The sequence below is a fragment of the Panthera leo genome, chromosome B1 (assembly GCF_018350215.1).
Source record: "Panthera leo isolate Ple1 chromosome B1, P.leo_Ple1_pat1.1, whole genome shotgun sequence".
Lineage (NCBI taxonomy): Eukaryota > Metazoa > Chordata > Mammalia > Carnivora > Felidae > Panthera > Panthera leo.
Window position 1 is genome coordinate 202,994,607 of NC_056682.1, and position 24,496 is coordinate 203,019,102.

Consider the following 24,496-nt stretch of genomic DNA (forward strand, 5'->3'; position numbering starts at 1 on the left):
CCGGCTGGCTAGAGCCCTTGGGAGAGGGGCTTCTCCTCCCTGAGCCTCAGTCTGCGCCTCTGCAAATGGGGGTGAGGGCCGCCCTGCCTCCGAGGGTTGCGGGTGGGCTCGAAGCGGGTGTGGCCTGCAGGCACTGGGGCCCAGGGTGGGTCTGTGGGTCTTCCTGCCCTCCTCTTGGGCAAGTTGCTTTAACCCATCTGCCGCCATGGGCCTCCAGCCCTGGATCCCCTGCAGGAGTCTCCCTGCAGGAGGTACAAGGTCCAGTCCTTGGCAGCTCCCGCCTGCTTGGGTAGATGGGGGCTCCCCTCCTAGGGGACCCCCAGGCTGGCCAAAGGCTGGGATGGCCTTGCTGGCCCCCCAAGCATTCTGCCTCCTCTGCCTCCCACCTGCACACAGCCTGTCCAAGCAATGGGCCAGCCATGGCATAAGGGAGCTCTGACAGCTTGGGCGCTGCTCCCACCCAGCTACACACTGGGCACCATTCCCTGCTTTCCTGGCCTCCATTTCAGGCTGGCCCTCGATGCCCCTTCCCACTGCAGCAAGAGGCTCCATCCCATCTGTGTGCCCCTGTTCACAGCGCCCTTGCCAGTCCCTCCCCTGGCGGCACACTCAGCCCTCAAGGCCACCACCTCCCTTCCTCCTCTCCACCACCTCTGGGCAGCCCCCACCACTTGTGTCAGTTCCCTCCCCTGCTTGCAGCACCTCCTCCCCCATCACCTTCACTCGGCACACTCTCCCCCACCACACAAGCCATTCCCATCACCACTTTGTTCCAGGACTCCAGGGCCTCCTCATGCCCCCTGGCCTTTCCAGATCCAGGCCCCATGGATCTTTCTCAGCGGCTCTCCTCATGCCCTCTACCTCCCATGCACCTGTGGCACCCAGACCCTGTGGTTCCCGAATCCAAGACCCAAAACCACCAAGCACCACCTCCAGGCTGCAGTGCACGCTGTTTCCACTGCCTCCAGTTGCAACTGAACTAACTCAGCCCTCAGGAATTGGTTCAAATGAACACCAGTCCTTCATTCACTTCTCCCAAAACAGAAGACAAAGGAACTCACTGTATCAGGCCAGCATTACTCTGACACCAAAGCCAAAGGCATCACAAGAAAACTACAGATCAACATCCCTTATGATTGTAGACGTAGAAAGCCTCACCAAAATACTAGCAAATGGCATTCAGCACCATGTAAAAAGGATTCTACACCACGCCAAGTGGGAATTATCATGGGAATGCAAGGGTAACACTTACCTAGGGTTCAATGATTGTAATGCATCATGCTAATCAAATAAAAGACAAAAAGCACATGGTCATCTCAACACACACAGAAAAAGCATTTGGCAAAAACTTGACAATTTTTCATGATACGAACAACACACCAGGAATAGGAGAAAACTTCCTCAACATCGAAAGGGTGTTTATGAAAAATCCCCAGCCAACATCATACTCAGTGGTAAAAGACTGAAAGCTTTCCCCTAAGAGCAGGGGCAAGGCAAAGACATCTACTCTTGCCACTTCTATTCAACCTTGTACTGGAGGTACTAGCCAGTGCAATTATGCAAGAAAAAGCAATAAAAGGTATCCAGATTGGAAATGAAGAAGCAAAACTATTCACAAATTAGATAGTTATGTATACAGACAATTTCAAAGAACCCACAAAACAATTATTAGAACTAATAAACGAGCTAGCAGAATATAAGATCAAAACACAAAAAACAGCCATACTTCTATATACGTACTAGCAACAATCAATCCAAAAATTAGAGTTAGCTCAAGTGTTCCCTCCCTCAGGTTCCTTCCCTGACCTCTAGGGGTCCTGTGTCCCTCTGTGGGGTTAGAACACCCTTCTCTCCACCTAACACTGACCACACTAGCTTGTTGCTGTTCCCCATCTTCACCAGCTCAGGCCCAGCACAGAGGGGGCACCCAGGGAGCCCCAGAGGAGGCACAGAACGTTGGCCCTGTCACCGAGCCCCATGATGGTTTAGCTCCGCTCGTTCATTCCATGGGCTCGTCAGCGGGAAGCCTCAGTCCCTTCCTCTGCAGGGGCAGACACAGCAGTAGGGACCCCTCACTGTGCTGCTGGGGGTGCCCGCTGAGCCGCCCTGGCTGGGAACCGCCAGGGACAGTGCTGGAGGGCCGGGTTCAAAGTCCACCAGGCCTGTCCTCCTCTGACCCCAGCGTGTGTCCTAGGGGAGGGGCAGCTACTGTGAGCAAGTATGGAACCCACCACTCCTCCCAGTCCCACACGTGTGGGAAACTGGAGGGGAGGAGTTAGGGCAGTATACAGCCCCACTCCGGCTCAGCTCAGTGGCCAGGCAGGTACAGGCCCGTGAGAGCCTCACTCTTGCCTGGCCGCAGTCTCTCTGTGGGCAGAATGAGGGCTCTTGGGTGGCCACTGACTAACCTTAGTGTGGAGGGTAGGTCGTGAGAATCAGGTTGTACTCTAGCTTCACCTCCCCTAGGAATGTCCTCACTGCAGGGACAGATGCTGACATCCTCAGCTTCTCTCCAGAGGATGGACTACCCAAGGGGAAACCCATCCTGAGGCCCCCAAATCCTCTGGCCCCACCTGGCCCCACCCTGTACCAGTGGGTGAAGTGGGCTGACACCTGACCAAGTGCCCAGTGCCAGGCCAGGCTGGAGCAGAAAACAGGAAGGAAATGGGAGCTGAGGGTAAGGGTAATGATGGGCCATGGTGGCTGTGGTGACCGCACAGATTTTGGGGACTTCCAGCCCAGTTCAAAGATTCCAACTCCACTGGTGCCCAGGAAAATTGAGGGGAACCCCCAAGAGACACCCAGACTCCTGGCCAACCTGGCCTCCCTGGCTACCTCCCTCAATGTCCACGGTGTCACCCAGCCCCCTGAGGGTTTAACTCCACTCATTCATTCCATGGGCTCATCAGCGGGAAGCCTCAGTCCCTCCCTCTGCAGGGGCAGACACAGCAGTAGGGACCCCTCACTGTGCTGCTGGGGGTGCCCGCTGAGCCGCCCTGGGTGGGAGCCACCAGGGACAGTGCTGGAGGGCCGGGTTCAAACCCCACCAGGCCTATCCTCCTCTGACCTCTGTTTCCTCTCACTTAAAGTGAGCACAGAAAGTCCAGTCGTCAGAGTCCCCCGACACCCCTCAGGGCATCTCTCCCTACATAGGAGGGTACTGAGGCCACCCAGGGAGACTGCTATGCAGGGAGGGGCTTGGTTCCCTGCAGCTCAGAGGGGCTGACTGGGGCAGGACTCTGATGACACAGAGGTCGGCGTTAGGGTGGCCAGCATGGGGGTGGCCGCTGGGCTCCATGAACCCTTTCAGACGGCGTGTGATCTTTGGAAGGCGGGCACCTCAGGCACACACCCTGGTCTCCGCTCCTGAGCTCACACGACCTTCTCTTACAGTAGAGGTTAGTCCAGCTGACCGAGCAGCAGGGACAGGGGCAGAGCTGGTGGATGAAAACCGCTCGGTCCCCCAGAGACAGTCCTTGAGGAGTCCCACAAAGCGCAGGCTCTGTGGCTCCCCCCTACCACGGGGCTGTGAGCCCCACAGGTGTGTGGTGATGATTTGCACAGGCCCACGTGTGAGTGCCACAGATAGTGTGCTCGGGCAGGCTGTGCTTGTGAGCTGCACAGTGCACACACAGGTTAGAGTGTGCACATCAGTGTGTGTGCATGCGTGTGCATGGGTGTAAGCCTCTGTGGGAGAGCCAAGCAGGGGCCCTGGAGGCTGAGCTCCTGCGGTCTCCTCTCTGACACTTGCAGACATTGCCCTGACTGTGATGAGGGAGCTGGTGCCTCGTGCGACCACAGTGTCAGGGGTTCCTGTCAGTGGTGACCACACCGGCCCTTTGTGGCCGCTGCAGGGAAAGGGGAGGCTGGGACCTCCGGCCCCAGTGAAAAGGGGAGCTAAATGCATTCATTCACACACTCACACCCACACAAACACACGTACACACACAGACACACACACAGACACGTATGCTTTCTCATGTATGCCCACTGACACAAATATATTCACACGTACACGCTCATACGCCCACACTCACTCACACACTCACTCAGACACACACACCCATTCGTAGACACGCACTCATTGTCACACACGCTCAAGCTCACTATGTATTCATACACACTTTTATGGACTCACACTGAGGCACACACTCATTCACTCACTCGTAAATATACACACATGCACAGCCTCCAGGGGCTCCCGAGACCCTTTGTGGGCGGCCCCCGTGCCCCAGGCTGGCAGCCTGGGCGTAGGTTAGAATGTTCTACTTGACAGCTCCTTAAGTCCCACGGGCTCAATGCTTTATTCCCGTTTTACAGACTAGAACCCTGAGGCTGGGAGAAGCGCCCTGGGCATTCACCATTAGCCAGGCTCTGTGCTTCTCAAGGATCACCCCACATCATCATCCCGACACCCCCTGACGTGTGAACTGGCGTCATCCCCACACCACTGATGAAGACACCGAGGGTCTGAGAGGCTGAGTCACCTGCCCAAAGTTACACATCCAGTAAAGGGTGGGGAACTCTCCACGCACAGCCACGCCCCCAGGCAGGCACCCTGTAGGCGCTAGGTGGCAGTGGGGTCACGCCCAGGCCATCTGTTTTCCCCTTTCCCCTTTCCGTTCCCCTCCCCCTTTCTCTTCCCAGAATCTTCCTCCACAAGAGAATCAAAACCAAACATCTCCTGGGGGGGGGGGGGGGGGGGGGCGGCAAGCAGCCATGCCAGAGGGAAGGGGCATGACCTGGGCTTTAGGCAGAGAGCCCCCCAGCCCCTCAGCTCCATGCCAGGCTCCCAAGCATGGTCCACGTACACACACACACACACACACACACACACTCACATCCATTCACACATACTCACTCAATGTGTGAGCACACAGGACCTGGCAGCATACGTGGTGGGAAGGCGCCCCCCAACCTGGGCCCCCACCTCCCTGCCAGCTGCGGGCTGAGTAGCACATGGTGGGGGCAGGGGTGTCCTAGCAGCAGGCTCCCTCTTGGGGCTCCCACTGTGCCCCATCCAGTTCCGCAGGGCTCTCCTCACAGCCTATCGGCTCTGGGGTCCAGGGCTCAGCCTGGACAGTTCCACAGGCCCGGGGTTCACGCCACCTGCTAAGCCCCTGGTCCCGGGGCAGCCACACTGACCTGAGAGCACTGACCCAGCACATGGTTCTCCTCCTGTCTGTCGATGGGCTGGGGGCAGGTGTCCTGAGGCCCAGGGCGGCCATGTGGCTCAGGGGCCACAGGGAGGACCTACAGCCCACGTCTCCCAGGCGGGGAAGGCCTGATGCCCCGGCATTGTCCTGGGTGCTGCCCAGGCAGCTGCGTCCACAGCTCCCTCCTGCTGACAGCCGCCGGCTGCATCTGGGGCCTGTGGCCGCCAGGCTTCCTCCCCTCCGGAGACTTCCTGTTGCCGGGTCCCTGGGCAGCCCCAGCTAGCCAGCACTTCCTGCTTTCTACCCTCCCAGGTCCTGAGGCCGAAGTGAGACCCAGGGCTGCACCCATCAGCGCTGTTAGGCCTGCTGGATTTTAGCCAGCACTGCCCCCATGCCCTACTGCAGCCGGAGACCACAGCTCTCCAGGCCCCGGGGCAAGACCAGCTTTGTCCCCCGGGAGGAAGCTCCCTGCTGATGCCCCACACACACTTCCTGTGGCCACCTCTGCATACTTGGCTTCTCTCCAGGAAACGACCAAAGCCCCTTCCCAGCCATGGGCTGTCACACTGTGTCTCCTTGGCCCCAGAAGCCCCTTCCCCTCACGAAGCTGATGCTTACACCCAACACTGGGAACTCACTACCTCCACCTCTCTGCCCTTTGACACCAAGGGACCAAGGGACCAAGGGACCAGGTTCCCAGCCTTGGCCCAGGCATTTGCCTGCCACCCTCCCTCCCTCCTCTACCACAGGCCTCCCCGTCTCCCCCAGCCAGGCATGGCCTCTGTGACAGAGCTGGGCTCACTGCCTCTGGCAATCATCACTCTCAACACCAGGCTTGACGACTATCAGAGCATGCTCTTGCCACTGTCCGGTCCTGCCCCAGGTCCCACTCAGAATGCGTCCCCTCCACAGCCTACACTGCCCCACAAGGGTTGGGTGCCTCTCCTGCCCAGATCCACAGCCAAAGAGTTGGGGAGCAGGGATTCAAGCCCAGGCTGTTCAGTGCTGAGCCCCCACATCCCCTGGCTCTCTTCTCCTGAGCTTGGGTCTCAAGGTCATACCTCTCCCACAGAGGACAGGCCCAACCAAAGGAAGGAGCACTCTGGGACCACCCCCCCCCTCCCACAGCAGGATTTGAGGGTCAGAAAGGCCACAGACCACAGGGTCTCCGGGAGTTGCTGATGGTCTTGTCCACCAAGTTTCCTGGGGCACCTAGCCGTCTCACATACTTGTAGTCAGGGCACTGGAGGGCAGCTCCCAGGCCGGGGGACCTCCATCTCCCACAGCGTCCACCGCCCCAGACATCTGCCAAGGCCCTCGTGCTACCTGGGGGCCTATCTGGGGTCACAGACCACCTGCTGTCTCTTAGAGGATGGGGGGCTTGACCTTTGTGTCTGAGCTCTCCTCAGGATAGGCATGGCTGCCCTGGCCTCCCCACGCCTAGGCCAGCCTCGATCCCCTTTGGTGGCTAAGGGCAGACTGTGCTTTTGGCAGAAAGTTGGCCATGACAGACAGACACCAACAGACAGACAGGTAGCAAGGGGGAGGGTTAGAGGGGGGTTTCTGCCCCTTCTTCCTCTTTGCAGTCTGCCCAGGGTGGATAGAGGGCCCCAGAGCAAGCTAAAGCTGGACACTCAGCCTACCTTTGTCCTGTGCCAGCTCTGTGGCCTCAACTTACTTAGTATCTCTGAACCTTAGTTTCTTCATCTGTGAAATGGGTGCTGAGGGTTGAGATAAAATAGCAGGTGAGGAGCTCCTGGGCCATGATCCAGCCAGGACAAGCCAATGGGCAGTTCTGGGCCAGGGTGGGGGCCTCGGCTTCAAGGACCATGCTATGGGGTCAACAGAAGGTGGCAGGCCCAGCAGGCACTAGACTGGGGAGGCCTCCAGGGGAGGGGGCTGGATCTGACAGAGAGAGGCAGAGTTTGCTGGGAGGGGTTGGGGTGAGGAAGTCAAAGACAGGACAGGGGTTCAGGGCAACATCACAGGGTGGGGAGGAATCCAGGGGCAACAGGGTGACCGAGGCCCAGAGAGGCTGGGGTACAGGCGTGGGGGTGAGAAGCTGCCAAGACGAGGACCGGGAGCCAGCCAACACTCCCCAGGATGCATCGCCCCTCACCGGACAGACAGGTGGATGGATGAAGAGGCCTGAGGTCAAGGCAGCAGCCAGAGCCTCCCCCGCCCTTACGCCCTGGAGGGTCCCCAAGCGCCTAAACAACAGCAGAGGTAGGAGGGGGCAGAGGGCCATGAGGGGAATAGGATCCCCATCAGGGGTCAGACCCATGCTGGCCCCTTCTCCAACCTTTGTCTCCCTCTGGGAGGTGAAGGTCAGGAGTCCTGGGCTGCTATGTGACCTCTGCAGGCCGCTCTTCTCTGGGCCTCAGCTTCTTCATGTGCCCTCCTACCTCCTGAGGCATCACTTTATCCTTGCAGCGAAGAACACTGCCATTTATATTCCTGAAAACAGAGGACCCTCCAATAATGGCAGCTCCATGACCTTTTACGGTGTGCTGGAGATAGCCATGGAAATGATCCCACGCCAGGATCCCAGCAGCAAAACGCGTGAGGCTGGAGCATGGCTGTGGTCTCTAGCCCACCCTCCCCCAGCTGCGGCTCCTCCCCCTGCCCCAAGGGCAGGTGCCTCAAAGTGCCGGGCTTGGGGACCACCCCACCACACCAAACGTAGGGCACGTACCAGGATGGGTGGGAGCCAGCCAGCAGGGCCAGCAGGGGCCAAGGGTCAGCCTGAAAAGAAAGCAAGACAGAGAGATTTCACTCTGAGTTCCTGGGGTCTTCAGCCTCCTCAGGAGCAAGGCAAACACCTAGCACAGCGTGACCTCTGCAGCTGGGCACGGAGTTTTCCTCACCCCTGTGCTCACAGCCCACGAAGCTGGTCCTATTGTAACCTGCGCTGACCGTGAGAACACTGCCATTCAGAGATGCTGGCACCAGCCAGGCTGATGGCCCGAGAACGGAGGGGTGAGGAATGGAACCATGTCCCTGGGAACCCCAGCCCCGGGTCTCCCTCAGGCACCCCGGGCCCCTGTGCCCAACCCGGTGCCCATCTGCCACCTTCAGGGGCAGCTCAGGCACTGAAGGTGCTGAGAAGGGCCTGTTGGGCTCTGGGGAGGGCCTGGGCCCAGGGAGGGGTGGCTGGCACCCACGATGGGGAAAAACATCAAGTTCTCAAAATAAGATGTTTTGTATCAGCCCCTCCCGCAGGGCCTCGGTCCACCTAGAGCCAGCTCTAGGACCCGTAGACACAGCTTCCCTCCTTTCTCTGAGCCTCACTCTTCTCTCCATACTTGAGGCTAGAGGCTGCCTTCCAGAGCAGGGCTGCAAGGGTCGTACTGGGCAGAGGGAGCGGGTGATGTAGAGGACAGGGCGCACCCAGAGTCACCCAGTGTAAGAGATACATGTCTAAGTCCTAGTCCCCAGATGCTACAAATGTGACCTTATTTGGAAAAGGGACCTTTGCACATGTAGTTAGGGATCTCATCCTGGACTGGCCAGATGGGCCCTAAATCCAATGACAAGGATTGGATTACAAGAGAAAGAAGAGACAGAGGCACAGATTGGAGTGACGTGGCCCCAAACCAGAGAAGCCAAGGATTTCTGCAACCACCACAAGCTGGAAAAGGCAAGGAAGAAAGGATCCTTCTCTAGAGCCTCCGGAGGGAGCATGGCCGTGCTGACCCTTGGATTTTGGATTTCTGCCTTCCAGGACTCAGAGAGTGAATGTCTATTGTTTTAAGCCCCCAGGGGGTGGTGCTGGGTTAGGACAGCCTTAGGAAACTATCACACACAGGGACTCTCCAAAGTCCTTTCCCTGGGCCAACTTCACTTGAAGCCCGAGCATATCCTGCAGGAAGAAACCGGTTCTGTGGGCAGCCCCTGCCATGGGCATCCAGCTGGACGGAGCAAACCTGAGCTGGCCTCCTTGGCTGTGCACACCTCCTGCGGGCCTGGCCCACCACTTCCTACCCTCCCAAGCAGGGGATTGGGTGCCACACCCAGCTCACACCCATCACACTTGCTGAGCCCTCCTCCTGCCTCTGGTTCACACCCCTGGCCAGCCCCTCCGTAGCACATTTCCACCATGAAGCAGGGGTCAGCCTGATTCCCTGGCCAGGTATATGGGGTCTGGCTCCTGCTTCCAGCCCTGGGCCCTTAACTCTGGGCCTGCCACATAGGCCCATCAATCATGCCCCATTCCCAGTACCTGCCAATCTCTTCTACCTGTAAACTAAATCCTCTCCAAAATGCTCCCTCATCCTTGGAAAACAGAACCATCTAGAACCTCACACCCTTCTCTGAAATCTCCATCAGTGGCATAGCCTGATACACCAGAGTATCACACAGATACCCCAGCACTCCCCACTGGCCTGGGTCCCGATGAATCCCCAGAGCCAGGCTGGTGCCTGACCCATGCAGGGCCCAGATGGATAGATGGGACAGATGGCTTCAGAGTCACGTCTACACACACGGCCATGCCCCTCACATGGCTGTAACTAGCCCTTGCCTAGGCCATCCCTCAGAGCCAGAGTGTACTTAGAGTTAATCTGACCCTGAACAAGAACTGATGTCCAGTGTGGCCACCACCAAGGCCCATCCATGGCCCAGGATCCCTCCTCGGTGAGATGAGGGGTGGCCGGCAATGAGCAGATATTCAAGACTGCTAACTGCAAAACAGAGATGAACTGGACGCATGGGAGCCTGCCAGTGTCCCCAGAAGGACAGCGGTGTGCTGGGGTCCAGAAGGCCCCCAGGGTCTCAGGGCTGCCCAGGATAGAGGCAGGAAGCGTCCAGTCACTCCTGTGTCCAAGCGCAGAGGAAATTAAGGGAAGTGCAGAAAGAGACCCACATGCATGGCTGCCCGCCCTGGGGCCTGGGCTTCTGGGTCAGCATGGGGGTGGGGGTGGGGCTTCTACTCTGAGACACTTGGCCCTCAAGCTCTGTCCCCAAAGAAGACTCATGAGGCCCTCACATCCCTGGACACTGCCCCAGTCACACAGCACCCCGGAGCTTTCCTCTCCCTGGCCTGGCGTCTCTGCCTCCAGCAAACATTCCCAAGCTGGGCAGAGTGCAGAGCAGAGCTAGGGGCCCTCACAGAGTCGGGGGTACCCCTGGGCTCATACCCAGGGCAGAGCTCCCTCCAGCAGAGCCCGGAGAAGGAGGCTCCCCAGGAGGGAGCTGGAGCCTGGCCAGGAAGGAGCAGCATGCAGGCAGGAGGGAGGATGGTGGGAGCCCCGGGCCAAGGTCCCTGTGTGAGGGACAAGGTCCACCGTGGGCTGTGGTGAGGGGCAGGCTAGGTCTGGGGGGAACCACGCTGGCATCGTCACTGGCGTGAACCACTCTCCTGCCTCAAACCACAAGCCAGCAGAGGTTCTCAGGATTCACGCTTCGGTTCATCAGAACTTAAACAAGTCTGTGCCTTTTAACTGATCAAGAAAAAATGTCCCAGAGCACTGATGTGTGCCCCGAGTTCCTGGCCCGTGCCCGCGGAGGCAGCCTGCCTCTCGTCAGCCTTGCCCCAAAGTGCTAGCCCCAAGAAAGATGCTCAGGGCTTCCTGCCCCTGTGGTTCCCCATGAAGGGGCTGCTCCAGCCTCAGGACCTGGGTGGGCAAGAATAGCACAGTGGTTACTGCACAGGCTTCCTTGGGGACAGGCCTGGCTCAATCCCCTCTTCTAAACTTGTGGCCCACTCTGAGCCTAAGCTTCCTCATGTGAAGAATGGGGTTGACAGTTCTGGTGCAAGATGTCCCCAGGACCATCTGGCACGGCTGGTGGGCAGGGATACTCCAGGGGCACTTGGTCACTGGGGTTCTGTTGCAAACACTGTCAGCGCAGTCATGTTGGAAAGGGGGAGTGTGCTCTCAAACCATCCTGCTTGAAGCCGGGCTACACCTTCCCTTCCGGCCCCTCGGGGTCTGGACCCTTGAGCACCCCAGGATCCCCGGCCACCGATGGCCCCATTCTGAGCCACATTCCCATAGCGCTGGGAATTGCACCCAGAGGTGACCCACCGCACCCACAGGCCTCCAACCACACGCAGGACCCCTCTCCCAGCTCCCGGGAGAGTCTGCCCCTCCCTTCATACCCCGCACCTGAGCATTTCAGTCTGTCTGGGGACCACCTGTCCCTCCTTCAGCATCGGCTCCAGAGGATGGTCACTCCTCATGTCCACCCCCCACAGTGTGTCCAGCACGAAGCAGGCACTGAGTACTTTCTAGAGCATGAGCTACTGTATCCCTGACTAGCTGGGTGCCCCTTACTCCCCATGGCGTCCAGCCCAGGACGCTCATTTCTTGCCTCAAGTACCCCCACTTCTCCACCCCTGGGGGCCTCTGGCTACATGACATATGCCCAGTATAGGGGCTTTGGTGCCCACCAAGCAGAGCTTGAACCCCTCCCCAGAGTGACTTCTCCCAGCCTGTGTCCTCGTCCACAAAGCAAGGCTGGCAACCGTCACCGACAGAGCAGATGTGGGGCCAGACCAGGCACCCTCACACCCCAAGCACCTGGTGGGCCAGGCCCTAGGCCGACAAGACTGCCCAACACTGCTGCTGACCTTCCAGGGGTCCAGGGAATGTGGTTGGGCAGGAGATCTGCTTTTTTGGCAGGATACCCAAAAACAGAGACACCATCTCCTCTCAGGTCAGAGATAAGCTGATCCCTGGCCAGATGAGGGATCCACAGAGACCAAGACTTCCCCAAATCCAGTCTGCTCCCCTCTGTCCTTCGCAGGCCATGCCACATCGGCTCCCTCAGCACATACACACTGAGCGCCCATCCTACTGGGCAGCAGAAGGCTCCAGAAGGCAGTTCTGGTGCTCGGTGCGAGGCCTGCCTCCCCAACAGGGGGCCTGGTTCCTACCACCAGCCCTAGGCCGGCCTCCTCAGGAACAGAGGCTACCATCAACCAGACTCTCCTGGGGACCCCTGTGTCGCACACACATCCCACGGGGGCAAACTCCCCACTTGCTGAGGCCAAGGCCAGGGGGTCACGAAGGCTAGGGTGCTTTCCTTCCTGTAGTCCCCTCCCGCTACGGATGGCCAAGCCACCGGGTCAGGGCAGGGGCCTGGAATGTCCACCAATGTGTCAGCTCTGTGGCCTGCGTGGTCCCCAGCTGCTCAAGGGTACACACTCTGCTGCTCTCCCGATGAGGAAAGGGAGGCTAAGAAGGCCGCAGCACAGCCATCCAGCCGGCACTGCCCATGGGGCCTGGAGCCCAGAGCCACCTCACCCACACCACACAGTCCGGCATTTCCTGCTGAGGCTGGCTCCCAGAGGCGCGAAGGGAGAGGAGGAGCCCCACAATGGCTCCCACCTGGGCAGAAAACACAGCAGCCCAGAGGGCAACGGGAGGGGGGCCCCAGGCTCTGGGCAGGAGGCTGCAGCACAGGGGGTGGGACAGACCATGCGGCGTGCTGGTGCATGCCAGCCTGTCCTTGTGGGCTCAGGGTTTGCTTGTTTTACACTCACGTCCAAAGCCCAGGGACAGCCCAGTCGGGAGACATTCAGCCTGAGCCTGGCTCACTGCTGCCAGTGCTGCAGGGGGAGGACAGTGCTCACCCCAGAACAAGGTCTGGCAAGAAGCGGAAGCCAAAGCCTCGGAGTCTCCATTGGTAACTCAGGCTGTTCCGAGAGCTGGCAGGCTCAGCGGGGTGAGAACCGAGGAGGCCCGGCGCTCAGTGCTAGGGCTGTGTGGATGGAGAGGTCCACACTTCAGCAGAGAGTCAAATGAAGTGAAGGAGCAGGCCATCAGATATCCCAGAAACAGTATCTCCGTCAGAAACGGGGGGGCCCCTACAGAGCCAGAGCCGAACCCCACTGGGTAGCTAATAAAACTGAGAGCAGGAAGTGTCGTCCACCACTGGGCCAGGGGGGGCTGGGGTGCTTGTCTGTCTTGCACAGAGCATCAGCGCAACCCCCAAGTTCTCCTGGTACTGGGGCAGAGGGAGGCAGTCAGGGCACTGCCACCTGCCGACAAACACCACACCCTTCACCCCAGGATCCAAGCCGGCCCCACCCAGAGCGGGGCTCCCGATCTGCTGGGGAGGCAGCCACTTCTGACTCATGTCCCTGTGACCACTATTCCACCCAGACACGGTGACACATCAGCCAGCATCCTTGGAGCCATCTTCCACATGAAGTAGCCAAGCACGGAAACCACATGGGGGGTGTCCCGGATGGGAAGCAACTTGTGCAAAGGGCCTGGGGTTGGGGTAGGAGGGAACACGCACCTCAGACCAGAGGGACAAAAGCAGTTTCATTTCAGAGCTGTTTGTCAGGGCCACATGCCCAGCTGAGTGTGGATGAGATCCCAGGCCTGTCCCCAGGGTGAGGTCCCAGGCCAGGATCCCATTCAGGCTTAGGCTCCGGGCTCAGTTTCACTGATTTGCAATGGGGTCCTGGTGCAAGTTGCTTCACACCTTGAGCCTCACTTCCTCATTCCCCAAATGGGCTTATTGCTAATGGCACCCTGAGGACCAAAGAAGACCGACCGTTCACTGGAACTCTGAGACAGCCACTTGTCCCAACACTGGGTCTCAGGGCCTCTGAGGGTAGAGGGCATGCACTCAGCCCAGATCTCAGTACCAGGGCAAGGTGTAGGAAGGGAACACAGCGGGGATGCCAAGGCCATGAAACTGATGCTAGCGAGGGATGTGGGTAGAGGAGGCAGCCAGAGAGATCCAGCCCCACTGCTCCTCGAGGGAGCCGAAGTCAGAGACCAAAGGTCAGCCATCGTGGGCACACTGTAAGGACACCTGCTGTCCGCCTGTGCCAGGCCAAGGCAGCTGTGTGAGCCCTCCACATTGGCAGCCACTTGACAAGGCACCTCGGGCTAGGCCACCAGGGACACAGCCTTGACCCCTGCAGCAGTCAGTGGCCTTGGTCACTCCGCCATCTGTCCCACCACCCCTCTCCTTAGTATCTTTCCTGCCACGGTGGCCTCCCTTAGACCACAGGAAACCGTGGTGTCCCTCAGCACTCTACAACATTTCACTGGCTCGGGGCTGCTAGGTCAGGGCAGGGTCATGAGGTGTGGCCCCCAGTCTGGATCCTCCAGGGACTCCTTACTCACCAGGAACCCCAGGTCACCACTTGTCCAATGGGGTTCTGGCCTCCTGCTGACCCTGCCCCAGGCCAGAACTCAGAGCAGGGAGTCTACACGACAAAATCTCTCTCTCATTCTGCTCATTTCAGCCTTTTACAGTGAGGTCTTTCTTCTGTCTTAATCCACCTACTGTTATACTTTCATCCCCAACAGAACATTTTTAAGCTGTTTTCAAACCATTTTTTTCTTTGATGCTGTTGATTAGTTTTTACTTTCTGAGTTTTTTTTGTTGCCTTTTTTTTTTTTTTTTTTTTTAATTTTATTGCATTGTCTTTTGTTTTTGGTCACATTGTATCCATCGGTAAATTTTACGTTGGCCTCGGGAGGTCTCACACCGGCCTGGTCTTGCCCTCTCATTGGTGACCTTCTGAGGTCACTCACAGGCCAGCAAAGGGGAACACCCAGGTGACAGGCTAGCCCGCCTGTCGGGGCTACAGTGGGCAGGGCCTGGGGAAGCATGCTGTGGCCACTCCCAGGCCTCCGTCTCTGGCTGGACAGAGACAGGGAGACAGAGACAGGTCCAGACGGAGGGAGCCAGAGAGAGGACACAGGAAGAGGCCGGACAGAGGGGCAGAAGAGGGAAGGGGGAGCAGGTCAGCCCCCCATTAGAGGAACTGAGAGCAGTGTGTTCCTCCTTCGCCTAGGAACCCAGGCTTGGGCACTGGACAGGATGACTCAGCCACTGGCTCCTCCCGCGCCCTTAGCACAGACCCCCCACAGGGGGACCAGACTGCTCCCAGGCGCCCTCATACTGCCCCATTGTTCAGAGGCCCAATGAAGAAAAGGGTCTGGCAGAGGGCCCAGGTTGGCAGGAAAAGAGCCCAGTCCCCAGTCTCCCCTGCGAGCAGTCTGGGCCCTCCATCAGGGGGTCTACGTCCAGCCACCGTGCTGTCCTGCACACTGTCCCCTTTCCAAGGCCAGGTGTCCTGTGAGATGCCGTACCCCAGGCCCACCCTCCTGTCCCCCCACCCTACCCTCTCCTGGCTCTGAGCCGCAGCAGACTGGTGGTTCTCAAGTTTCTCAAAGGTGATCACACTCAGGCTCAAGTTCAAGGTCCTTACCCAGCCGGTGCTCAACCACAGTGCACACGTCACACCCCTTCCCTGACCTCCTCATATCATCTCCACCTGACAAACTCCTGCCTGGCCTTCGGCCCCAGTTCAGAACACCCCAAGACACCCCTGATGCCCCACAATCAGGCTGGGGCATGGCTCCCTGAGGGTTCTCAGAGCGTGACGCAGGGCAGGAAGAGGGGCTTACCCCATCGCTGCCCCGGGATCCCAGGCCGGGCCCTTCCTGAGGCACAGACAGCTCTGGTTGGTGCCCCCAGACACCACAGCCAAGACCTGTGTGAGCCCCACGGCCGGAGATCTCCCGTCTGCCCACCCCCACCCCACACCCTAGCCCTGAACCAGAGCCCTAGAGAACTCCCTCAGATCCCCACATGCAACAGAGACAGGGAGTCTAACTGAGGCGCCAGAGGCAAGGAGGCTTCTGCTGGCCAGCAGAGCCCAGAGCCAAGCTCTTGGGTGTCAGCCCCTAAGGCCTCCTCCTGCCTGGGGCAGCCTGCTGGGTGGGAGGGGGAGGGGGTACGGCTCGGTGGGTGCTCTAGGAACACCCTCCCCATCCCCAGGGAGACAGCTGTGGGGTCACATCACTGTGGGCCAGAAAAGCCAGCAAACAACGTTGGGGTGGGGGGGGGGGGGCGGTGCAGAGTCAGTAACACCAGGGCCCAGCGCTACCCCGTCTGACCAGGACTGCCTCCCCCACAGGCCCAACAGCTGCTCGGTTGAGGTCACTGACTCCACCCTGGTCAGCTGACCCCCTCTCCCCACCACACACCTAGCTCTCCTACATGTCTAAGCCCCCTTCCAACCCCCCCACTCCCACCCAAGCTGCTTCACAGCCATTGCCGCAGGGGGGCTGTGCATGTGGGAGCATCTCCAGACCCGAGTGAACTTTGAAAATAGAAACCAACCGCTGCTCGAGACCCTCCCGTGCCCTCGGGCCTGACTTCTGCACCCCTTCTGCCTTCTCCAGGCCTCTCCTTCAGAGTCTCTATGCCAACACACCGCAGGGCCCCTAGCCTGGCTCCTTTTTTCCCCTTCCTGCTCCCACCCCAAGGAGGCCCCATCATGGATGCCCCCCACGGCGCCTCCTGTGCCGTTCTTGGGTGCTGCCCACTAGCAGGGCCAGGACCACCCCCAGGCCAGGCACCCAGGAGGGCTCCGTGCAGGTTTTTGAGGGGGTGCATGACTCAACATGGAGGCCGCTGGCTTGGGCTTGGAGTGGGCAGTCTCCTCCTGCTTCCCAAGACCTTGGCCCCGGAACAGCTGCCCCCCACCCCCGCCCCCATGCCTGGCTGTTGGGAAGCTTGGGCTTGGGGCAGGGCCTCCTAGATCGCCTCAGGAGTAGGATCTCTTTCTCAACCTTCTTCCTTCCTCAGCAACTTCCTGCCTCCGCAGTGAACATGGCCACCACCAACCACAGCACTTCACCCTCCCATCACAGTCCCAGGAAAATGGGAAGACTGGTTTCAGAGAGCCCCTGCCCCAGGTGGCAGACCTTCTGAGGCCAGGTGCCCAGGACCCCAAAACAGGTCAGGGCCTCGGAGACGGGCTCCATTCCTCACTCCATTGTGGACCACTGGTGCTGACCCAGGTGGGACAGAACCCAGACCTGCTCCCAGCCTGGGGCGTTCCCTACACCCCACCACCAGACCAGAGACAGAGCCCTGACCTAAGGGCAGGCATCGCCCTCCGCTGGCAGCTGTAGCCCACGGTCTGGAACCAAACTGGGCTGGGAGGGAAATGATTCCAGAGTCTCCTGCTCCCAGGCCCCCCCTCCCCCAAGTAGCTTGCTGTGGCAAGGAGCCAGCGCTGGGAGTTTGGGGGTCCCGGCCCTGTTACATGCCAGGCAGCAGGGTCGGGGTAAGGTCCCCGGAGGAGCATATCCTTCCTGAGCCAGATTGGAGAGACAGAAGGACTGCCTGAGGAAGGGGGTACAATGCAGACAAGATCCTGAGACAGGGTAGGGTGCGGGGAGGCAGACACTGGCGCCTGAGGGGCTACCACCAAGCACCATCAGCTCTGACCCGAGCTGGGTGGGTCGGCAGGGAGGCCTTGGTGGCCTGACACCAACTGCAGGGGCTCTGAGGCCCTCTGCTGCGTCCAGCTCACAGCCAGGTCACCACCCTGCCTCCTGCTTAGCACCTCCTGCATTCCTAGAGGTTCTAGGCCTGACAGGCCACCTCCCATCCTAGGCTGAGGGCTGGGAGACACAGCCACTGCACCCTCTGCCTGCCCAGCTGACCACTGATCTGCCTGTCAGGGCCAGGCCCCCAGTGCTGTGTCCGCCTGGCTATCAGGGGACCCAGGGAGCCAACACAAACAGCTTGTCCCTTTCCGGACCCAAATAGGAGGAAAGGAAGTAGCTGGATTAGGGAGGGACGTTCAGGAGACAAGGCAGGCGCTGAGTGCCCCGGTGCACCTCCCTCCAGCTCTGACACAAGGCTGTGGTCCTCACACCTGTCCACTTGGGGCTTCTGGGGCCTTCCTCATCGCTCTCCTGCTGGTTGCACACCAACTCCACCTTGGGGACTGGTTCCCTGGGACCCAAAGACTGGGTTTCCAGAGTGGCCTGCAGCTCAGGGGAGCTCAGGCTGACCCCCATCTTGGCCCTAACACACATCTTCAGGAAAGGAAACAGCCACAGAGAAAAGAACTGCTTCCATTTAGGGTGGGACCCCCAGGATACCCCACCTCAGTCTCCCCATCTGAACCCTGCTGGGGCCACTGAGAGCATCTGGAACGCAGAGCTGGGGCAGGGCAGTCAGCTGGGGTGGGGGGTGGGGAATGATGACAGAAACCTTTGAGCGAGGCCGAAGCACAACAAACAACCCATGGTTATCTGATTGGCATCTCCACCAAGCTGGGCAGCAGAGGGTTCCAGGATGACGGCACGGATTCGTCTCAGACGCCGAGCGGACAGTTAAATGTAGGCAGGTAGTAACAAGCCAACTTCAAAGAGGGCCCGGCCCTGCCCTGCCCCTGCCCCGGTGCCACCTGCCCGCCGGCACTTGAAGCCGTGCCTTCTGGACTTCCTGGGATGCTCCACAGTGGGACTTCCCTGTGGGGGGGGCCCACATGCACCTCACCCCCCCACCCCAGACCAGGCCTATGTGGGCACCCTGTCCTTTATGAGTTCCCAGTAAACACGGTGACCAGGCAATGAACTGGAAGGCTCAGAGGAGGCACCCGGTTACTGGCCAGAAAGGGTCCCCTAAGCATCAAGCAGGACAGACACTTAGGCCTGTCATTAAACTACTTCTGAGGGACAGAGCGGCAGGGTGGGCCAAGGCCAAGCTGCCTCGAGTGGCATCTGCCAGCGGGTCTTGCCCTCCACCTGCAGGCCTGTCTACTCCTGGGGCCCATGCTGACCAGGCCATGGTACACAGAGCACCCAGCATATGCAGAGGAGCAGAGGGCTGGGGGGCAGCAGCTGTCCGAAGGGGTCCACCTCTGCTCCAGAGGCAAGGGCTGAAGCCAGGTGGCAAGGGCCCAGGCCCCCAGCCAGAGCCCCAAGTGGACTGTGGGGACAAGCCAAGGCCCCACCCCGGCATTCCAAGCCCCAAGGTCTACCTCTGACTTTTTCCCCACCTTGCTGGGGGCAACCAGCACTGAGGGCTAGGAGCTTGACTGGCTCCTAGTGTAGCTCAGGACATGGGTGGGGCCTCAAGGCCAGCCAGGGTATGCAGACACGTGGCCCTCCAACTGCAGAACAGGGCTGCTAGATTACAACATCACCTCGGGCCAGGCTGGAGGAAACCCTCAAAATGGAGCTGCACAGTCTGTGCAAGGTCAAGGGCAGGAATGTCTTGGCCCAGGGTCTGGGGTGCGGCCTTGATGGAGCCCCTCGCGAGGCTCGAGATGCCCATGAGGGCTCCTAGGCAGCCTCTCATTCACTTTTCCCAAGGACATCAGGCATTCGAACTGGTTTTACCCTATTTCACACGGAAAGGACCGAAGTCCAGGGAGTCACTCAGACCTGAAGTGGACGCAGCCTGCCGGGCAGGCTCAGTCCCCCCCTCCCCCCCCACTCCTCCGTGGGGGAGCACGGCCATCACCACCACTTCAGACTTGGGGCGGGGACCTCGCTCCCTCTGCAGGCTCCAGCAGGCAGGCACCCACACCCCACTCAGTGGCCTGGAACAGGCATGCTTGGCAGCAGGCCATCCCCACCCTGGGCTTAGCGAGCGCGCAATAAACATCTGATTCACGAGGAAACAGAGGGCACTTCTCGGAATCAGAACGTGGCTGCAAAGGCTAGGGGTGTGGATACCACACGGATGCCCCACCAGCTCTACAGGCCCTGTTGACCTCCCCAGGACACCGCCTCCAGCAACCAAGCACGCCAACCCCATCCCGGGAGACCAGCTGGCTAAGACTACTAGAACCTGGCATGGCCAGCCCACGTGGGCCAGGGGTGAAGGAAACAGCAGCCCTGCCATCAGGATCCAGCACGGCCTACAATCTGGGGCAGGGGTGAGCAGAGGCTGACCGTTCAGGTGGCCTCAGAGCTGGAAGTCACCTCAAGCACAGTGAGGCCCCTCCCCACTGAGAGCCCAGCAGGGCTGGCATTCATTTCACTTGTACTGCTCCTGGCTTTCACGTGCAGCTCAGGAGCTTGGCCCCCAAGGCCAAATCCCTCAGTGTGAGCCAGAGCCGGGGGGCTTCTGTCACCTGAGGGTCAGGAAGTATCAGAGTGTCGCTAAGGAGCCTCAGGTCTCCTGGCCTGAGACTAAGAGGCACCATCCTGTCCACTCTCCCCCGCGCAGGCCTTCAGAGGTGGTGAGAAAGGTGGTCTGGCAGAAACGCTGGGCCTGCCTGCCCGAGGCTATGATGAGCCCAGAATGTGCTCCCCCCCCCCCCACCGCCCTGCCCCACCCCCTCTGGCTGGGACTTACGTGGTCCACACATGGGGCCAGCCCCGGCCCGTGAATGCCCAGTCAGGGCCACTGGAGAGATCCAGAGGCCTTCTGGAGAGAGGCCACCTACCCGGGGGGGCATTCTGAGATCCCCTCTGCCCTTTTACCTGTTGCCCCATCCATGCCCTCACCATACCCGGCACACACCAGGCCACTCTGGTCAAACTGGTCTGCCGCCCTTCCCACTTCCAGCCTTTGGCTCAGTCTGTCCCTGCCTCCAAGGCCATCCACCATGGCTCAGAGAGCAGCCCCCCTCTTTTTTGACTGCAACCCCTGCCTGCACAGGCCACCTGTAGCCCACCAGCCAGGTTGCCCAGGATGGCCGCACTACCCGGGGGTACCTAAGGACCACATATGCATGTGCCTGGAACTTACTGAGGCCACCTACTACCTTGCCAGTCACTGACCTTGGGTATCTCACCACAGAGCTTTAAGGACAGAAGCCAGGAGGACCCAGGTGGCTCCCCAACCCTGGCCACTCCTCACAGATTCAGGCCTTTGCCACGAGACCCAAGCAGAGCCTGCCCTTTGCCCCCAGGCCTTTCCATGTCTGGTCCTACCCCTACTCCCAAGCAGAGGCGACCCAGCTGTCCCTGCTGTCCAGTTTGGAGGCTCACAATCACTGAACACCAACCATGAGCCACCACCAGCCCCTCAGACGCACAGAACCACCCACTAGGTAGGGGTTCACTACTGCAGTTTACAGATGAGGAAACCAAGACTCAGCAATGTGAGATCTCCCGGACGAGATCATACAGCTGATAAATCGACATGGCCAAACTCAAACCCAGGACCCAGCCCCTTGTGACCAAGCTGGGCCACCTTGTCTGTCTGTGTTCCCTCAGGCTTCCCATCTGCAGGGCTGCCTGCGGGTGGGGGGCGGGGAGGGGGAAGAAGAGGACAGCAGGGGCTCACTCAGCACCTCATTTCCCTCTGTCCATGTGAATAGGAAGGGACAAAACACATTTGCATCCCCCTATCTGCCTTCTCTCTCTCCTAGGCCAGCCTCCGTGGGGGGCTCTTTCCTGACTCTGTGAGGACTCTCCCTCTCTGAGGGACTCCCTGAAAGGGCCAGGGCCCCATCAGTACCCTCTTCCCAGACAGGTGACAGGGACTGGCCTGGACCATCTACCTGTCTGCCCTTCTGCCTGCTCCCTCTGCCCAGGTGTGCTCCAGTATGGGACACAGAGCCAAGTAACAGGGGTGGGGAGGTCGGGAAGGGGAGGTTGACAGTCTTTACCCATCAGAGCCACCACCCTGGCCCCCTGTTCCACCAGGAGTGGAGCCCTGACTCCCAGGAGCGCCCTGTGTGGCCCTCCTGGGTAAAGGACACAGTGGCAGGAGGTTCCAGCAGGTGATGGGGCCCAGCCCCCTCCTCTGCTTTTGCAGAGCCAGGCATGGACAGGATTGGGGGCTGACCCCTGGGGGTCACACTGAGTCAGTGCTGAGCTGGACAAGAACCTGGGACCCTATTCCCACTCCAGGATTCACCATGTCCCCTTGGTCCCCCAACTATTGAGAAAAAAGTCTGCACATGTCATCATGACCATCATAGCTGTCACTGCAAGTAACATTTTCTGAGCCCCTTTGTGCTGGGGACTGGCTGACGCCTCATAAGCAAGATCACACGTCTGTCACGCGCACAGACACCCCAGCAGTCCCACACAGAGCCCTCATCCCAGGCCAGAGCCACTTCTGAGGGGCGGCTTACTTGGTCTGGCCACCAGCCCAAGGCACAGACATGACCAGCACTGGCAGATGAACAAATGAAGGCACAGAAAGGGGATGTGAGGCGCTCGTGGTCACCAAGGGTGGCAGAGAGCACCGGCCCCAGGCTGACACAGGGCAGCAGAGCTCAGTACCTGCCAACACTCTCAGAGGAAGCCCAGGTCGGCACCACCTCACCAGGGGCAGCCAAGGCCTGGAGCAGCAGGAAAGTGTTGCGCGGCTGGAAGAGACCGGCCTTCAGGAGGCTGTCCCCAACCCCGAACTCTCCCATCCTCTCTGCCACCCTCTCTGGCACTCACTGTTTCCCCAAATAAGACTCGCAGACTCCCCAGAGCCACGGATCTATCAGTCACTCACACTTCAATGTGAATCAGCTCCAATAAGCAGCTTTCCTCTCACCTTTTGGATTACCAGGAGGAGGTGGGAGCAAATTCCGCTCTGAGCCTTTGGAGGCTCGGTCCGGAGGGTCGCCTGGGGGCGGAGGGGCGCTGTGGGGCCCGCGAGCCCCAAGGGCCTAGGGAAGCGGGGGGGGGGGGGGGGGGGGGGGACCAGGGGGGGGCAGGAGCGGGGAGAACAAAGAGAGGTACGCGGGCCGGACGCGACGCAACCGCCCTCCACCCCTGGACCTCCGGGGTACACCGTGCAAGCCCCCGAACCCGCGCGCTTTCTCGGGCAGAAGCGCCGAGGACCCTGGCCCAGGGAAACCGGGCCGGTCCGGGGGACTCGATCGCGCCCCGCCTGTGTCTTACCGGTGAGACTCTGCACCCGGCCCGCGGGCCCTGCGTGCCGGCGGCGGCTCCCGCCCGCCGGACCCGCGGCCAGGCACTGGGACCCGCCCGGGTCCGCCCCGCAGGGCCCCGCCCCTCCCCGCGAGCCTGGCCCCGCCTTCCCAGGCTCTGGGTCCCGCCCCTATCTGCTGCGCGGCGGCTGGGGGCGGGGCTGGGTCGTTTTCCCGCCCCGCCCCCGCCCCGGGGAGGAGAAGGTGGGCGTCCGCTGAGGGCGTAGACACGCAGTCAGTGCACAGCGCACAGTAGGTGCCCAGTAAATGCAAATATGAACGAATGAGCAGCGTTTCTGTTCTTTCTGCGAGGCCGCCCTTGACACTGTGGCCCCCCTGGAGGTGGCGCTGCCCCCCCTCTCAACCCTGCAATCCTGATCCTGCTGGAGGAGGTGGTGTATGTCCCTGATCCGACCCCTGACTCAAGAGTCTGACTCTGATCGGGAGGTACAGAGCAGAGATATGGATTGAATCCCCCCAGGCAGAGAAGAGCTTGCTGGGAACTGAGCCTCTGGAACCTCGCCCTTGTCAGGAAAGAGTCGCGAGGGCACTTTCAGCTGCTTCCAAACCAAGACACAGCCCGTGGACCAGGTCTGGACTCCTAAGGCCCAGGGATCTGGCCCCAACACTGTGAGGCCCAGAAAATAGGGTACTTTTTACTTTGCCTCCTGGGAAGCTCCCAGCCAGCAAGGCCACTCCCAATAGCTGAGGAAGAGAGGGGGGATTACAATCCAGGTTTACATCCAAATAACCCTGTTTAAGGGGCTGGGGCTTAGTGGAGGAAGGGGGCTTGGCAGGTCTCTTTGGGGAAGGGCCTTTCTGGGAGGAATAGCTCTCCCCGGCCTGAGGAGTGGGGGGCGGGGAACCATAAGGGACAGGTAGGCAATGTGAGCAGTGGAGATAGAGTAAATGTATTCTAGGGAGAAGGAACAATGCCTGCAAGCTTGCAGGTGAGTGAAGCCTTCTGGCGAAGGGGTTCACTGCTTAGGGCATGAGGAGGAGGAGGCAGGGCTCATCTCCAAGATGAGTGGAGGCTGGATCCTGGTCCCAGAGCCTAGGAAGCTGTGAGAAGAGGAAGGACAGGATCTATCTGGGGGCCCAAAGAGGCTGATTGGGGAGAGCAGAAGGCCAGCCCAGCAGAGGCTGGGCCTTGCCCAGGTGGGAGACCAAGGTCTGCCTCTGTGTTGCACTGGGTACGAAGGGCCAGAGTCCAGCAGGGGGAAATGGCTGGATTGGATGGCTCTGAACCACACAGGCATGGGGGTCACCCAGGGGCTGGGTTTAGGTCATGCCCACGCTGAGGTCTCTGAGGGCCTTAAGGAGACGTTGCCGGGCAAGGGGGGCTGTCCACTTGCAGCTGGACAGAGCTTAGGCACCTCGCTGTCTACCTGTCCCTGAGCTGCCTGGCAACGGTCACAGCCCCCAAATGGGGAGACCTGGCTGCAACAGTTCATGTGCTCTCTGGTGAGACACACTTGGGGTCAGAGAAGTTGCCCGGGACACGCCAGAAAACCAAGTAGTCAGGCCCATGCCCACCAGGAAGAGACCACGATGAAGTCAAGACCACCTGAGAGGAAGGGGCAAAGCCAAGTAAGGAAGGGGTAGTTGGAGGCTGGTAAGACTACAGGAAAGCCTTCAACCAACAGAGACTCAGTTTCTCTATCTGTGAAATGGGGGAAGGGGCATCTGCTGGAGAGTTGGCAAAAGCTGGGGGAAGAATAGGAGC

At 60.0% G+C, this 24,496-nt stretch overlaps 1 protein-coding gene across 7 annotated transcripts in view; it reads right to left on the reverse strand.

The window, feature by feature from the left end:
* The window catches only part of SH3BP2 (SH3 domain binding protein 2), a 35,847-nt gene extending 13,039 nt beyond the window's left edge, over positions 1–22,808 (reverse strand). The window contains exons 1-4 of one of the 7 annotated variants that reach the window (XM_042937051.1): positions 22,742–22,808; positions 7,852–7,901; positions 7,459–7,613; positions 6,800–6,877 (exon numbers count right to left, since the gene is read on the reverse strand). Coding sequence is in view for 1 of the 7 variants with exons in the window: in XM_042937048.1 (XP_042792982.1) it covers positions 5,146–5,228 (83 nt within the window). In the remaining 6 variants the exon portion in view is untranslated. The other 6 variants (XM_042937049.1, XM_042937050.1, XM_042937052.1 and 3 more) reach the window with 6 other exon arrangements.
* Positions 22,809–24,496: the final 1,688 nt, after the last annotated feature.